This window comes from Opisthorchis viverrini, assembly GCF_000715545.1.
Source record: "Opisthorchis viverrini unplaced genomic scaffold opera_v5_210, whole genome shotgun sequence".
NCBI classification, from domain to species: Eukaryota; Metazoa; Platyhelminthes; class Trematoda; order Opisthorchiida; family Opisthorchiidae; genus Opisthorchis; species Opisthorchis viverrini.
In genome coordinates, this window is record NW_008751866.1 from 603,869 (window position 1) to 620,594 (window position 16,726).

Sequence of the window (16,726 nt, forward strand, 5' to 3'; positions counted from 1 at the left end):
CCCCGCCCACTTGACAGCCCACTGACAGTGCCGGATTTATGCGCAGCTACCTACCCACCCACCCCCAATCATCGGTGAACGAAACTGCGGTAGCTACAACCACTGTACGACGAGTACGCGGTTATTAAGGCTGACAATGATGATGATGATGACGGTTTGAGGGTGGTGGGGAGGGACATCGGTAGACACTGGAATACGTGAGCAAGTGATACTCCTCGGTCGCCCAGGCCGAAGAACGGGGTTGGGTTCAGGCACCCTACTTTGAGCCTTCGACTCAGAAGTCTGACCCACAATGCAGTGGATGCAGAGTTTTGTTCGAGGACCCTGCCCGTACCCTCTGACTAAAAAATCTGACCCACGAGATGGTAGCAGTAGGATAACTGTGTGTTGCACATAGCAGCCGGAAGAATGACAGAATGGAGAGGACGGAAAAGCAGACTTCATAGCTAGCAACAGCCACACTACAGTGACATCTATGTCGTTTGGCGACGCAACACACCTTACAGTGTTGAAAAAGATGGGAAACCAAAGGCTATGCCAAAGTGGGTCACAGTAAACAGTCAGCAAGCAAACCACCGGCAGGCTCGAAGATCGCCGAGTTACGGCAGGTCTTTTCACAATCAACTCATATCACACATCCCCGATAGACGAAGACCAACAGTTCCAGAGGAAAAGTACCAACTCAAGTTCTGAATAAAGAGCTACAGTCTGGTTTACACACAGCAACCTTACGTCGGATAAGAGGGTAGTCTTCTCCCATACCGAAAGGCGCGGTAACGGTTTGCTTTTCGGTGTTCAGATAAACGGAGAACATTCGGGGGTAGGGTGTAAATCGTCTAACTTGTGTTGAACTTAGACCAAAAAGTAGTTATATAGAATGGAATTGTGCTTATGATACGCACCTTCTGGTGCCCAGTCTAACTTCAAGGCCTGGGGGGCTATCCGACTGTCCGGAGGACAGCCGTTTCTAGTAACCGAACATCACGTTGATTGGACGGATGTGCCACGTGCACGCTACACACTAAACGAGGGCATTCTGTGATGACTGTATAAATAAGATTGTAATAGTCCTTCTTGACCTCCATAAAGGTCTGTCTCAAGCTACTATTACGGCAGTGAAGCATCGGTGTTGAACACTGATGTCATGTTGTCGATGATGATGCAAGCTACTATGTCCCTTGCTATACCATAGTGGGCGGAGCAGAACCGACAGTTAGCAAGGCACAACACTAACACCATGCAGGCGATAAGCCGTCCCTAAGAAAGGTGCCATTAAAACGCTATCTGCGAGCTGCTCCACAAATTCATTGCCAAGAAAAACATGCGGAACAAGTGTGGCACGCTGCAAACTAGGCTTTCAGGGTTCGCATTTACGCCCTTGTGTACTGGCTATCGAAAGCTGACCTCAGCAACGTAAAGCTTTGATCACCCAGGTCTCGGTAGGGAAAGACCGTGTGCAAACAAGAGGGATAATGTTGGAGGGTAGATAGCTAAAACTTAATGCTAGCTGAGGATACCTCTATGCATCTCGAGAAAGCAGACATCCCACTTTCGACGTAACAAGACAGTTTTACAACTTCCTCCACTCCGTAGAGAGAGGGTCTGGTGACTCGTAAAATTCAGTAATCTTCGGTCATTGAGATCGATAACAGCCACAGTACGTTGGCGTTGGTCTCCGGTGATAACAGTCAACCACATAAGAAATATGCTGTTTATCTAGGGGCATTGAATATGAGTGAGGGATGGGTCGGGTGGTAGTTTTACCTCTTTCCGCCCTATCCAGGGGCGGGGGAATTACTCATCCATAGGTGACCACAAACGTCTCGAAACAAAATGTCCTTTGCTTTGACTTCAGATTTATTCCGCTTTTCACTAGACTTTCGACGTCACTTGTTCTGCATCACCTTACGGTGACCCATGAAGCGTCGAGTCGAGAGCAGAAAGCGGGATTTGTGCCTCGGAGAGATTGACGTCCTCACACTGTTAGGTGATAGAACAACACAATAAGCATAATCGACCCACTGCTTTGTTTCCAAGACACACTCAACTCCGTTGATCGGTTTGCTCGCCTTAATATGCCTTTTAAAAAATCGTTCAGCTGTAGCACGCTTTCGGTGCCTAGCTGCCATGCCAACGAAGGAAGCGGTGCCTAGCTGCCATGCCACACGAAGGAAGCACGAGGGCTGGGATGCTGTCAGGTTGCCCGAGCCTGGGTAAGGGACCTTCCGGTCACTAAATTCGCGCCTTAACTGCTTGGTCCATCTCGCCCCTTAAAATGCATGCTGAATAAGGAATACCCGGAAGGTTTGCGGATTTAATCACTCTACCCGCATAAATGCAGGCGTGCACGATATGGTGAACTGTCCAAAATATTTCGTACAAGTGGTGCGCAACAAAGAAGCCCATTTTCGCCATTTATGATTGATTTCATGGGAGACATATAATGAGACGAGTGTCTGAAGGTCTTTAGAACAATGGTATTTATATTGCTGGCAAGCAAATATTTTTGCAGCCTCAAATGCGCAATCGATATTCTTGGTTCTGGAAACGTCTAGACGCGAGCGGTTCTGGATGAAGCGACCAAAGTCATCTTGTCCTTTGGTATGTGTTTTGAATTCACAAGGTGTGAGGTCACGCAGCTGGACAGTCAACTAGTCACCACTGAGTCGCGTTGGTAACTGTTATCTCTCCGGATGAGGACCATGAAACGAAAAAAAACCTGACAGATATGCGTGTCATGCAGCCAATGGCAGTCTTGCACCAAAGCTTTCCCTTCCACTGCATAGCTGTCATTTTCTGTCATACTGGACAACTATTTCTATTTGTCGTCAGTGGCTATGGGCAGTCGACTCCAACGCGTCCCTCCTATCCAGATTTTTCTTATGCTCGGTGAACGGGGCTGCAGCAGCCAAACTGAATACACTTCGGTGCATGGTTTGGGGTGAAAAAAGTGAACTGGCCAGACTTGAACTGAACCGCACCCAACAGAACCAGCCATGTACAATCAAGAAGCACACAAAGTTGTACTGTGTTCCACTTGTTTGAAGTTTAAGGCGCTCCTACTGTAGTGCAGCAGATAAGATTAATGCACAAATCCCTGGGGCTCGGGCCGCGTTTTTTTTTTCACAAAAAAAACGCGAAAACGCAAAAACGCGAACATTCGAGTTGGCTGATACACTTTGAGTTCTAAGCGGGTCCATATTCATCGTGCCCAGCCTCCTTCTAGTTACCGGAAGGACAGAATCGAAGAACTGAAATGGGTCCGGAAAAGTTTAACATCAGTCTCTTCACCGCGTACCAATTATTGAACGATCAGGTTCTTCAGTTACTGCTGCAACGGCCAATATGTCTACCTCGTAAGTTATTGGCCAAAAAGCGGAACACGGGGGTGTTGTTACCAGGCTCAGCCCTGATTGGTTAGAAATATGGACTAAAAGGCTGGTCGTCTACGATATGGCTTCATGTTACTTGCCGGTTGTTCATCAGGAGGGTTCGGATATCCAGAATTTTGTCCTTGCATGCACATCAGTTTGTTTTTTCTTCGGTCTACGGACTCATACCGCGTAATCGACAACAGCCAAATTGATTATGGTTTCCATTGATCGACAGTCGACGCCGACAAACAAAGCCACGACCAAATTTAACCCTCCGGGAATGAACTCAGAACGATTCTACAACCTGGACATCCTCTGATCATTCTACGCTGCGTGTAGGCTTCCACTCTTCTGCCATGATCATGCGGTCAATCGATTTCATCCGCCACTCCTTACCATTCGCAGACACCCATACATTATCATACCATTTCATCCAATTTAAACCTATCTTAAAGTATTAGGAAAAACTAAAAGGCCCATGGCTTATATACTATTAACCCATTGTGTAAGTTTTCAGCTAGGAGCAAGCAAGTTCATTCCATCCCTTAGGGGCATGCCCTAAACAGAATGCCTCTCCCCTGTGGCGTTTTGTACCTTTATTTTACTTCCATTTTAACACTACGTATTTAATCAATTGCATAATCGTTTTTTGTTTGAATGCAAAAACTACAACAGCGCGCACTTGTACAATTTCACACAATACAAGCGTGGTCACTTTCTTCGACTCTCTCTTCTGATTTCGCTCGCGCTTGTAGTGGTCATTCGCGAGTCTCATGTACTAACTCTGGTACCAAAACATTTCGGACAGCTTCGGAATCTATTATGTATGAGAACTGTTCAGAAGAAGACCTCTGGACCAACATAATTGGATTATTATTTATTCGCTGAACTGGGCCAACGACGAACTATTTTAAAGAGAACAATTGTCAGTGAGTCTGTTCCATCTGACCTCTTTATTTTTGTATACCCAACCTAGCGTTACTATTTTTATTTCTTTGCCACACACTACTGGTAAACTAACTTACTGGGTAGCCAGACCACTAGACCCCCTCATATAACAGTGCCTCCAGCGCAGCCCATTTAATACATCCTTTGTGGTGTTGAATGGCTTCTTTGTCAGATTCTTTACCTTTCATCATAGGATAAATTCCTGTTTCAGTAAACTCGATCCTTTTTCTGTCATATTCAGCTCCTTTCGACAGGAACCCTTTCAGGAACGTATTGTTCATATTAGCCGCACTTTTAAGCAATTCCGATACAGTTCTATCCTGAACGTTTTTTCAAAGGCATGATACAAGCTTTTTGTCCCAGTCTACTTCTTCACACCTGGTGTTTCAGGTTTTCCCGCTATCAGTAACGGATTCATTGAATCCGTGAATCCGTGGAACCATTGGCCGAGAGGTTTCCAACCCATTCCGTATTGCCAGCTTCGGGTAAGGCGTCCACTGTGGCAAGGTGGAACGCGAGTACTTGTGTGGTAAAGGAGCGAAACAGGCGAATATAACGATGACGTTTATTCCCAATGGGCGGGGGGCACACTCTCAGGTGGTGGTTAGACAAGCGTGAAACTGTCTCGCTGTTACTATGACTTCCTTTTGAGCTAAAGTCTACGAATTCATAGAGAAGCAAAGATTCCGTTACAGTTGTTCTAAACACAGGCTGCTTCTCTGCAGCGCCACTTTTGGAACAAGCGAGACCGCATCTCTCTCTCATACAAATTGGCATGAAACGAAGCTGGTGTGTCATTAACTTTAGGAAGATTGAATCAAATATTGTTTATTGCTGGTTCTGTATACTTGGACACCCTACCGCCCGGTTTCCTGCAAACAACCAGGTAGTTAGCGCTCTGTGATGTGCTGCACAACTGGTTACCCATATGCACTGGATATCAAACACTTCATTTTGCAGGATGCTAATTCTACAGCAGCGCATTTTCTAAGTTAGCCATTATGAAGCGTAATCAATGTTGTTGGGCACTTTTGGAGGCGTGAGAACATATACGGATTTCTTTCAGAAACTTCTCTCCACACAAGTGTCTAACGAGGACCCACATCACTACTTCGCTTAGTTCACCTCTGATCAGTGCCAGGCAAATTCAGAAAGGCCGTCCAAATTACAGCTCCCAGACTATCGCGTGTAGATGTTTTGCTGCCCAAGCCCTCTACGAAGGTTGTTCAATACGATCAATGTACCCTCCGTTCCTCAGTCCTCACCGATGAGGGTTAACTGTATTATCAGTTTAGGTGTCTTTCAGTTGGATACTTGTTTCAGTTGATTTTCCGCGTTAGGTTTTTGCCGATGCCTTCGAACAATATTGAGCGGAATAAACGTCTTTGTATCGGCCAGTATTAGGGTGCTATTAGACCGTGGCTCTTTCGCAAACGTCAGCCACTCAACTGGATTTACTGACCACACTTTTTAGAACATTACAAAACCTTTGCAATTTTCGCCTTGATTTGGACTTGGCGAAAAGATCATTGTGAGTAATAGGTTGTCGCTTGAGGTACGTCGCCTTTTCAGAGGAGTCTTTTGCGTTGATGTCTGGGAGGTCTACTTAACCAAGCCCTCTGCTTAACGCAAAAATTTCTGCCAATCATTTAAAATGAAATTTTTCTGGGGACGCGACCTTGGACTGGGAATACACCGAAATAGGGTACATAGAATGAGCAATTGCGGGTCCAGAAATTTATCTGGCGTCATAGTCAGAGCGAAATTGGTTCTAAAAGTTCCATCAACCATTCAAATGGCCACTTTCTGAAGGCAAGGGCTAAAGAATCCACGACAGATTGATACGAGCTTTTTCAATTTTATTTGACCTCAAAAGGTTCTGCTTCACAAAGGAGATGGGTAAGAACGTCTAAACTTCAAACACTGATAGACAGTGCACTGATACTGGAGCTAAATTTACGAAAGTGGCAGACTGCAGGTGCGCAGTAGCAATCACCAATATCGTTACAGATGATAATACAGCAATTATACAAGCATACGACTAGTAGAAGTGAACTGTTATGGCTCAGGTGTTTGAGGAGCTAGTCATACAGCGACTTTTGCAGTCTGTGTGTAACAGTTGAGAGGGAAGCTAGACGCGATAGTTGAACACCAATAACAAACGAATTTTTGTTCACCGGGAGGGAGAACGTCCCCAATGTCTGTTTGAGTGTCGGGGACAGGCAACTAATTTTTCACGAATGCCTGTATATACCCAAACAAAAAGTGCTGCAGAGAGCTAGGCATCACCAAGTGCACAGTGCAAAACAGATCATTGCAGAACAAAACAAACTAGCCCCGTTGATAGATATTTGAGGTGCGGATCTGCGTTAAGTCATTTTTAAGGATGCTCTAACCTCTTCACACCGTTTCGCAAGGTCAATCAGTGGCTGCTTCACTTTTCTCCACTAACACTGAAACCCTTGAAAGTTATACGTTACACTGACGGAGCGAAATGGTTTTGAGATGAATGTTTGTTAGATCTGACACAGTTTAGCCGCTCAATTTACCCAGCCAGTGGAAAATGTACACCAATGAGTGGCCCTAATGTTCATTCATCCTACTAACAAAGTCAGATACCTGAAAGTAACCTCAGAACGCCCGGAACCTACTGCTTCACCAAAATCCCAACAAAAAAGGCCTGCAATTACCCATGCCCGTCAATCATTCAGTCAGTTCAGCAAAAGCCAATGAGTTTTTATGCACGCCACAAAAGCCCAACCGAATGTGACCAGCGTTCAGGCATTTAACAGGGGCACGATCGGGGCAAATAGGGCAAACTCCCAACATGACACCAACTGCATCCATGTCATATCATTCTAGTCTATCGGACGCCTCGTTCGAATTTAACCATCCCTGTCTTTCTGTGTCCACATGTCCCCATCCAATCTAATCCTTGCATCTAACTTCCCTACAACAGTGCAACCAGTGGGTCTGCTTGTTTTCAGACTGCACCATATTTTTGAGACAAAACTTGGCATGTTCCTCCAATTCGAATTATTCAATCTCCACCTCCACACTTACGGCCATTTCAGCCATTTACCCGACCGCCCGAAGTCACCCATACCAGCGATGGTTTTCCAGTTTTAGTTCATGCCAGCCGTCTTAGTCTTTGGATAAGTCAGACCTTATGCCCATTGTTCTCTACAAGTTTGGAAAGAAATTTGTTGTCATTATTTCATCAAATACTTCCCACTGTTAATGATATTGTCCACTTTTCGCGCAATCCCCTCCATCAGCAAATACCCCAGTAATGCTCCACTCTGACTATTTTGGAACAAGCGAGACCGCATCTCTCTCTCATACAAATTGGCATGAAACGAAGCTGGTGTGTCATTAACTTTAGGAAGATTGAATCAAATATTGTTTATTGCTGGTTCTGTATACTTGGACACCCTACCGCCCGGTTTCCTGCAAACAACCAGGTAGTTAGCGCTCTGTGATGTGCTGCACAACTGGTTACCCATATGCACTGGATATCAAACACTTCATTTTGCAGGATGCTAATTCTACAGCAGCGCATTTTCTAAGTTAGCCATTATGAAGCGTAATCAATGTTGTTGGGCACTTTTGGAGGCGTGAGAACATATACGGATTTCTTTCAGAAATTTCTCTCCAAACAAGTGTCTAACGAGGACCCACATCACTACTTCGCTTAGTTCACCTCTGATCAGTGCCAGGCAAATTCAGAAAGGCCGTCCAAATTACAGCTCCCAGACTATCGCGTGTAGATGTTTTGCTGCCCAAGCCCTCTACGAAGGTTGTTCAATACGATCAATGTACCCTCCGTTCCTCAGTCCTCACCGATGAGGGTTAACTGTATTATCAGTTTAGGTGTCTTTCAGTTGGATACTTGTTTCAGTTGATTTTCCGCGTTCGAACAATATTGAGCGGAATAAACGTCTTTGTATCGGCCAGTATTAGGGTGCTATTAGACCGTGGCTCTTTCGCAAACGTCAGCCACTCAACTGGATTTACTGACCACACTTTTTAGAACATTACAAAACCTTTGCAATTTTCGCCTTGATTTGGACTTGGCGAAAAGATCATTGTGAGTAATAGGTTGTCGCTTGAGGTACGTCGCCTTTTCAGAGGAGTCTTTTGCGTTGATGTCTGGGAGGTCTACTTAACCAAGCCCTCTGCTTAACGCAAAAATTTCTGCCAATCATTTAAAATGAAATTTTTCTGGGGACGCGACCTTGGACTGGGAATACACCGAAATAGGGTACATAGAATGAGCAATTGCGGGTCCAGAAATTTATCTGGCGTCATAGTCAGAGCGAAATTGGTTCTAAAAGTTCCATCAACCATTCAAATGGCCACTTTCTGAAGGCAAGGGCTAAAGAATCCACGACAGATTGATACGAGCTTTTTCAATTTTATTTGACCTCAAAAGGTTCTGCTTCACAAAGGAGATGGGTAAGAACGTCTAAACTTCAAACACTGATAGACAGTGCACTGATACTGGAGCTAAATTTACGAAAGTGGCAGACTGCAGGTGCGCAGTAGCAATCACCAATATCGTTACAGATGATAATACAGCAATTATACAAGCATACGACTAGTAGAAGTGAACTGTTATGGCTCAGGTGTTTGAGGAGCTAGTCATACAGCGACTTTTGCAGTCTGTGTGTAACAGTTGAGAGGGAAGCTAGACGCGATAGTTGAACACCAATAACAAACGAATTTTTGTTCACCGGGAGGGAGAACGTCCCCAATGTCTGTTTGCGTGTCGGGGACAGGCAACTAATTTTTCACGAATGCCTGTATATACCCAAACAAAAAGTGCTGCAGAGAGCTAGGCATCACCAAGTGCACAGTGCAAAACAGATCATTGCAGAACAAAACAAACTAGCCCCGTTGATAGATATTTGAGGTGCGGATCTGCGTTAAGTCATTTTTAAGGATGCTCTAACCTCTTCACACCGTTTCGCAAGGTCAATCAGTGGCTGCTTCACTTTTCTCCACTAACACTGAAACCCTTGAAAGTTATACGTTACACTGACGGAGCGAAATGGTTTTGAGATGAATGTTTGTTAGATCTGACACAGTTTAGCCGCTCAATTTACCCAGCCAGTGGAAAATGTACACCAATGAGTGGCCCTAATGTTCATTCATCCTACTAACAAAGTCAGATACCTGAAAGTAACCTCAGAACGCCCGGAACCTACTGCTTCACCAAAATCCCAACAAAAAAGGCCTGCAATTACCCATGCCCGTCAATCATTCAGTCAGTTCAGCAAAAGCCAATGAGTTTTTATGCACGCCACAAAAGCCCAACCGAATGTGACCAGCGTTCAGGCATTTAACAGGGGCACGATCGGGGCAAATAGGGCAAACTCCCAACATGACACCAACTGCATCCATGTCATATCATTCTAGTCTATCGGACGCCTCGTTCGAATTTAACCATCCCTGTCTTTCTGTGTCCACATGTCCCCATCCAATCTAATCCTTGCATCTAACTTCCCTACAACAGTGCAACCAGTGGGTCTGCTTGTTTTCAGACTGCACCATATTTTTGAGACAAAACTTGGCATGTTCCTCCAATTCGAATTATTCAATCTCCACCTCCACACTTACGGCCATTTCAGCCATTTACCCGACCGCCCGAAGTCACCCATACCAGCGATGGTTTTCCAGTTTTAGTTCATGCCAGCCGTCTTAGTCTTTGGATAAGTCAGACCTTATGCCCATTGTTCTCTACAAGTTTGGAAAGAAATTTGTTGTCATTATTTCATCAAATACTTCCCACTGTTAATGATATTGTCCACTTTTCGCGCAATCCCCTCCATCAGCAAATACCCCAGTAATGCTCCACTCTGACTATAAACGTATGATCATGCCAGAAGGTATGCCAACCACACGTTGGAAATAAACATTATTATTATTATTGACAATTGTTATTATTATTGTTGACAATTGTTAACTAACCTCTATCAGACAGTCTGGAATTCTCCTTTAAACAGCGTGGGGCTGTTGTAAATTTTGCTCTTGCACTCACGCACTCACGCTGTCGCACCCGCTTTTTCGGAATATAGCTGTTGTGTTCCCTTGTGTTAGTCTTTTTTTCAGGCATGGGGCACTAGAGCGGGTCAGCAGCAGATTGGTGAATCAGCGGGTATGGCGCATCCTATTGGCTGTTTTGTTTTAAAAAATTAAAGGTTTTCAAATCATTCCGCATCGCGTGTATAAATGTCCAAACACCTGCTTCTGGTCTACCACGTGATCCAAAACCGATTCTGGTCACCTGAGCCGCTCGGACGCTTGCACAAAATGGCTTTCGTGACGGTGTCCTACTTGATACGTGGTCTCGACTTATGCACGAGAACGTGGGGTAGGTGAGCAGCATTCAGGGCTGCAACAGCCTCACAACATAACAAGGCATTTATAAACTGCGAAAACATGCAATACCACGGTCCATCTTAAATGCGTTTTGAGAGACTTACTTAAATGTGAGTGCAGTAAACTTGAAGGGAGTTAGAGTGCATGTTTATTTGGCTAAACGTTTCGCAGTTCCCTTATCTATGACGGGGAGGCGATTTCAGCGGGGCCTAGTCCCCTCCTTAGGCGTATTTTAGTCGAAAATTCCGTCCAGTATATTATGCCCTAATTAAATCTGCCCTTTTTTGTTGTTTTTCAAATTTTGATTAGAAGAAGCAGCTATGCTATCGAGGGATAAACCGTGAAGCCATCTTTTATTATAAAGGACGTTGAAAGTTTTCAACAGCTAGCCCGCAGATTCGAGCTCGGAGGAAAAATAATGCCCAAAAGTGCTAAGCTATTCGCAGGTGTTGCTTGAAAACTGTGCCTTTTGTCCCTAATGTGCGAGCAGTGCAACTACTTGTTTGAATCACCTGGAGTTTAAATTAGGGTAAAGCTGCAGACGCGATCATTGATCTCAGACCTAACTGGATAACACAATAAACCTGGAATTGAACTCGAAGCGCTCACGAGTAAGCAGCCACTGCAAATGGTAGGGTGTTGGAGCAAGAGAAGCTTAGGCCAGAGGCACACGAACAGTGAGCCAGAGCCGAAACCATATTAAATATGATAGAAACACTTGAGGAACCTGGACGGAATGTTTAGGCGATATTTTATACCGCCTTTAAAACGGTGAACTCTACCATCAGGGGTGGAACAATGAGGAATGGAGACAAGAAGTTGGCATTCATCAGGCTGCTTTCAGTGGCTCCGTTGGTGAACACTTCCCGTAAGTAGCAAATATCCTTCTGTGACGGCCTAAGACGAGTAAAAAGCCAATGTATGGTTAAACATGCAGAAAAATCAGAAATAGACGACACCGTTGGAAAAGAATTTTCAACCAAATATAGTTGCTCAGCTACCGAAACGGAGCGAGCAGTTTGCGGTCAGTTACCTCAAAAAATGTGACAAACTCCGAAGGTGACTCAAAGCAAGGGGATTACTCGTTTCGACTGTGGCGCAGGTTGTCGATTAAGTTGGCTCCCTGGATCCGAATAGGGATACCACAACGCTTTCAAATGCATCACGAGAATAAACGATGTGCGGGATGGACCCCAAATGTAACTAAGCTGCACGAGAAGTCCTCGTGCAGGTCATATCCACCAGAAGTTAAGCGAACGATAGCAATTCTATGCTGATACCCCAGAATTTTTTCAAGAGCGATCCATTTAATGCTCTGGCGCAGAACAATGAAGCGTTAGTGTGTACGTGAACAGTCGGTGCTTCCATGTAGAAACTCTTTCGACAAGTTAGAAAACCTCCACAAATTGGCTCTATCGAGGAGATGATTATCTAGCTAGAGGACAATTTTGAGTGGGCATAAAAGAACTAAGTTGCGCATCAAAAATATTTCAGTAAATTTCCTTTAACTCGTGGTGGTCAGCCAATCGGGCCACTAAGATCTTTCTCAAAGTCTGAACATCGGAATGTTTAACGCCTTATAATTGCGGCCTTAATTTTGGAGCACACATTTTGTGGTAAAAACGATACTCCTCTGACAGGACTTAACTGGGTTTCCTGAAACCTATTTAGTAGACTGCGACCAGTTTCGGCCTTCTTGGAGATCATCAAGTATGCATGCTCTCCTTCAACACGAATGGGATAGATTCCAATAGGCAATGCCATTCACATACGAACCTGGCTTTAACGGGAGCTCAACTTAGTCACTGGTTTATGGTATTATTCAACTGTCACACAAAGGCCGCTCCGCTTCCTCTAAGAGGCCTTAAATTTATCGCTTTTTCAAACTTTCTCACGCGTAAAAGGAAGCACAGGTGTAAGCACGGTATTGTTTTGTGCACTCATATTTTATATGAGGAGTTCTCAGAAGTTCCGGAAAACTAATATAAAACGCCTGCTATATTATTTCGATTAGGGGCAACATTTTATCAATACACTGTTATAATAGTTGTTCTGGTTCCTCATTTTTCGCAGTCTGTTGTGTGCCAGACGACGTTACTCTTGTTTTGCCCTCTTTGTTTTTTGCCCGTGAACTTCACTTTCTAACGTCCACCTTGGATAATGTTCAGTTTTTATGACACAGTTCATTCCCCGTGCAATTTTGTGTGCTCAAAAACCCGGCCGGTCATGCTTTTATTCTCACTGTGATATTCTGAATATGTCCAACGGCTTGCCACACACCGATTGGGAATAAACATTATACATATGAACTCCGGCACTTGCGGGATCATGTAGCTGCTTAATTTGGGTATCTTCGTTGACTGGATCTTGTTTTGCCAGCAGTGGTTTTCGCTCTTGTACACACCCGGACTGTCTGGTCCCATAAAAACCAAACGAGGCAGCGAAATTGACATCCTGTTTATAGCTTCTACTTATTCAACAGTTGACTGAGTTTCTGATACATTAAAAAGTACTTGCAATCAACAAAAGCCATACTCTTGTCCAACAAGAATGTTGCAATGGCTTCGGGAGCCTTAGATGAGCGGAGACACACTATAATTGACGTCAGACGCAACAGTAGTTACGTTGGAACGTTGAAGCCCTCTGGTTGCAACCGGTCGTGCCTCAGTTGTGCTAAGTTCATACTAATAGAGTGCCAACATATCTCCTTGCGACTCCTAATTGCTAAGCATCCACGGAACTAAGCCAATCGCACCACATCCAGTTACGTATGACGATTTTTAGGTCTTCAGTGCCAGTATTTTAAGAGCATGCAAGTTTGTCGAAATCGCCTTCCCTTACAGTTTGTGCTTCTACTGGATTAATCCGATGAAACTAAATATTGGATTTAACACTAGGTGCACAGAAGCTTTACAATAGGCGAGGGATAAAAACTAACCGAATCGAAATGTGAAGCTATATGTCAGATGGTACTCATGAAAGAGGTTCAATAAGGCATCAGGGTTTTTTGAAAGTTAGGACGAGTAAGTTTCAAGGAAGGAAGCGATTGTCACGCCAATATACAAAACTGGCAGCTATAGGCCTATAAGCCTCACTAGCGTGCCGTGCAAGGTGATGGAACGCATTCTGAAGCGAGCCAACCTAGATCACCTTACTTCCAGCAATCTGATATCTCCAACTCAACACGGATTTCTCCCAAACCGTTCTTGCGTGACAAACATGCTCGTGTTTATGGACAGCTTAACCCAAGCCAAGGACGGAGGACTCATATCGGATGCCATATTTTTCGACTTCTCAAAAGCATTTGATAGGGTCCCACACGTCCCGCTGCTCCACAAACTCGAGTCTTACGGGATTCAAGGGAAAATCCTTCGCTGGATCAAGGCGTTCCTATCAGGCAGATCATTCCGAGTGAGAATAGGCTCGACCTACTCTTCTCCAGCGCCGGTCTCCATTGGAGTTCCTCAAGGCTCCGTCTTGGGACCACTCCTGTTTCTGATCTACGTCAACGACCTCCCAGACGTTCTTGCGAGTCCATGTTTACTTTTGCGGACGACTTGAAATCCTGGAGTTCCAATGCCAGTGCTCTCCAAATGGATGTAGACGCTGCCAAGCAGTGGTCGTTGGACTGGCACCTTCCTCTGAATGATGAAAAGTGCGTCCATGTGTCGTTTGGAGGGGATTCAGCGAATGCCTTTGTTATGCATGGTGAAAAGGGACCAGAAAACCTCATGCGGATAGATGCCAAAGTGGATTTGGGCATCTGGGTCTCCTCAAACTTCTCACTGCACCATGAGAAATCGGCCCAAAATGCATTCACCATTTTACGAATGATGCGACGCAAATTCTCCCGCATTACTCGTGTGGACTTCCAAACACTCTATGGGGCCTACGTCAGACCGCTCCTGGAGTACGCCAACCAAGTTGTCTACTCAGGACGTACGAAAGACGTTACCCTCATTGAGCGTGTCCAGCGGGCCGCCACGAGAATGGTTGCCGGCCTCAAGTCCGTGGACTACGAAACGCGTCTCGCGATGCTTGATCTCTTTCCCCTAGAGTACCGTCGCCTCCGAGGAGACCTAATTCTCACTTACGCCCTGTTTGAACAAAGCTTGGCAAACAGGTTTTTTACCGTTGACCCAAAAAACACCCGGCGGGGACATAGTAAGAAAATTTTCAAGCTCAGGGCACACATTCATTAGACATGCTCCTTCTCGAACCCAATTTAAAGCACTATTAGACATTTATTTATGCGAATCCTCGCGCTGGCGTGCATACTGCCCCGCGCTGAGAACATAAAGAGCAGTGCTACACCCTTTTTTCACTTGTGCCTTTCAGGTGAACGACAGCCACTGACCGACAAGAACAAAACCGACCCGGGAAACTTGGGCAAAAGCCTCGATCCTGTGTATCAATCCGTGAATCCGTGAATTGACACACGAACGTATGGTTGAGGGCAAACAGACAGAGTGAGCGAGCAGCAGGCAGGGCTAGCGGCGCGGAGGAGTGAGTGCGCTCAGGGGGCATTTCCGGAGCAAAACGAGGGGAAACTGTCTGAAACGCGCGTTTTGGGTGAGGTTGGCCCAACTTTAACATGCATGTATTTTTTTAGCCAGCAGAGCGACGAATTAGCACACACCGCGTGTTAACTAACTATGCTCGCATAGGCAGTTTTTTCTGCAAAAATGAATGTTGCCCTTGGATCCGCCGGTTACGAAACACCCCGTGAGATGACCTAATTCTCTTCTGCGCATAATTTCCACGTCTGAGTGTATCTGACCCTTCGCCAATCGGCTGTACCGGTGGAAATACCAATACACGGCAGGTTTGTGGTGAGATTTTAAATATTGGAATGTGCAAAACTTTAACATTTCTGCCGGCAGATATGTGCAAGAGCCTTTCTCCTTCAGTGGTCCACTTTGAATCTAGGACACAGTTCATATAATTTTTGGGCGCTTATTTGTGTGACTCTGTCTTCTGGCAATCCTCTTACCAAAAGCTCTTGAAATGAAGAGAGGTGCTTCAACTTTTTTCACCTGCGCATACAGGGTGAAAGGCAGCTGCAGAATGAGAAAAACAAGTCAGATCCGGGGGCTCTGGTGAAAGCCAGACCTTGAAACGACCTTCCAGATGTTGTCGCAAGTCCATGTCTACACTTTGCGGACGACGTGAAACCATGGAGTTCCAATGGCAGTGCCCCCAAATGTATCCAGACGCAGCAAAGCGGTGGACGTTGAACTATCACCTTCCTCCGAATGACGAACAGTGCGCCCATATGTCACTTTGAGGAGACTCAGCGAATGCCTTTGGTATACATGGTGAGAAAGGACCAGAAAACGTCATGAGGATAGGGACCTAAAAGGTCTTGGTTATCTAGCTCTGTCAACTCCAAACGCACGGAAGACGTGGCCCACATTGCGTGTGTCCAAGGGGTACTACGAAAATGGTTGCCGGCCTCAAATCCGTGGACTGAGAAACGCGTCTCGTAGTGCTTGACTTCTCTCCCCTGGAGTGCCGTCGCCGCCGAGGGGACCCAATTCTCACTTATGGTCTGTTTGAACAAGGCTTGGCCAACAGTAGTTTCATCGATGACCCAGAAAACTCACGGCGGGGACATGGTGAGATTTTCAAACTCACAGCTCGCACATTCACCAGGCAAACTTTTCCTCATTTCGGGTAGTAGCTGCGTGAAATAACCTTCCTCGAACGTAGTCCACGCTCCTTCTAGGACCCACTTCAAATCACTATTAGACACTTATTTTTGCGAGTTCTCGCGTCGAGAATTTAAGAACGGTGCTACACCCTTTTTGTACTTGTTCGTTTCAGGTGAACGACATCCCCTGAACGACAATAACAAACCCGATCCGGGAATCTTGGGGAAAAACCTCGATCCTGTGTATTAATCCGTGAAAGCTCTAAATCTGTTAATTAACCACGACCAACGACCTCCCAGACGTCCTTGGGAGTCCATGTCTACTTTTTGCGGACGACTTGAAATCCTGGAGTTCCAATGCCAGTGC

The 16,726-nt window shown here is 45.3% G+C and overlaps 1 protein-coding gene across 1 annotated transcript in view; it reads left to right on the forward strand.

The window, feature by feature from the left end:
• The window catches only part of T265_08269 (hypothetical protein), a gene marked incomplete at both ends in the record, with an annotated part of 38,041 nt that extends 22,905 nt beyond the window's left edge, over positions 1–15,136 (forward strand). The window contains 3 exons of the mRNA XM_009174017.1: positions 10,437–10,482; positions 14,018–14,870; positions 15,045–15,136. Of these exons, the coding sequence (XP_009172281.1) occupies positions 10,437–10,482; positions 14,018–14,870; positions 15,045–15,136 (991 nt within the window). The remainder of the gene's footprint in view (positions 1–10,436; positions 10,483–14,017; positions 14,871–15,044) is intronic.
• Positions 15,137–16,726: the final 1,590 nt, after the last annotated feature.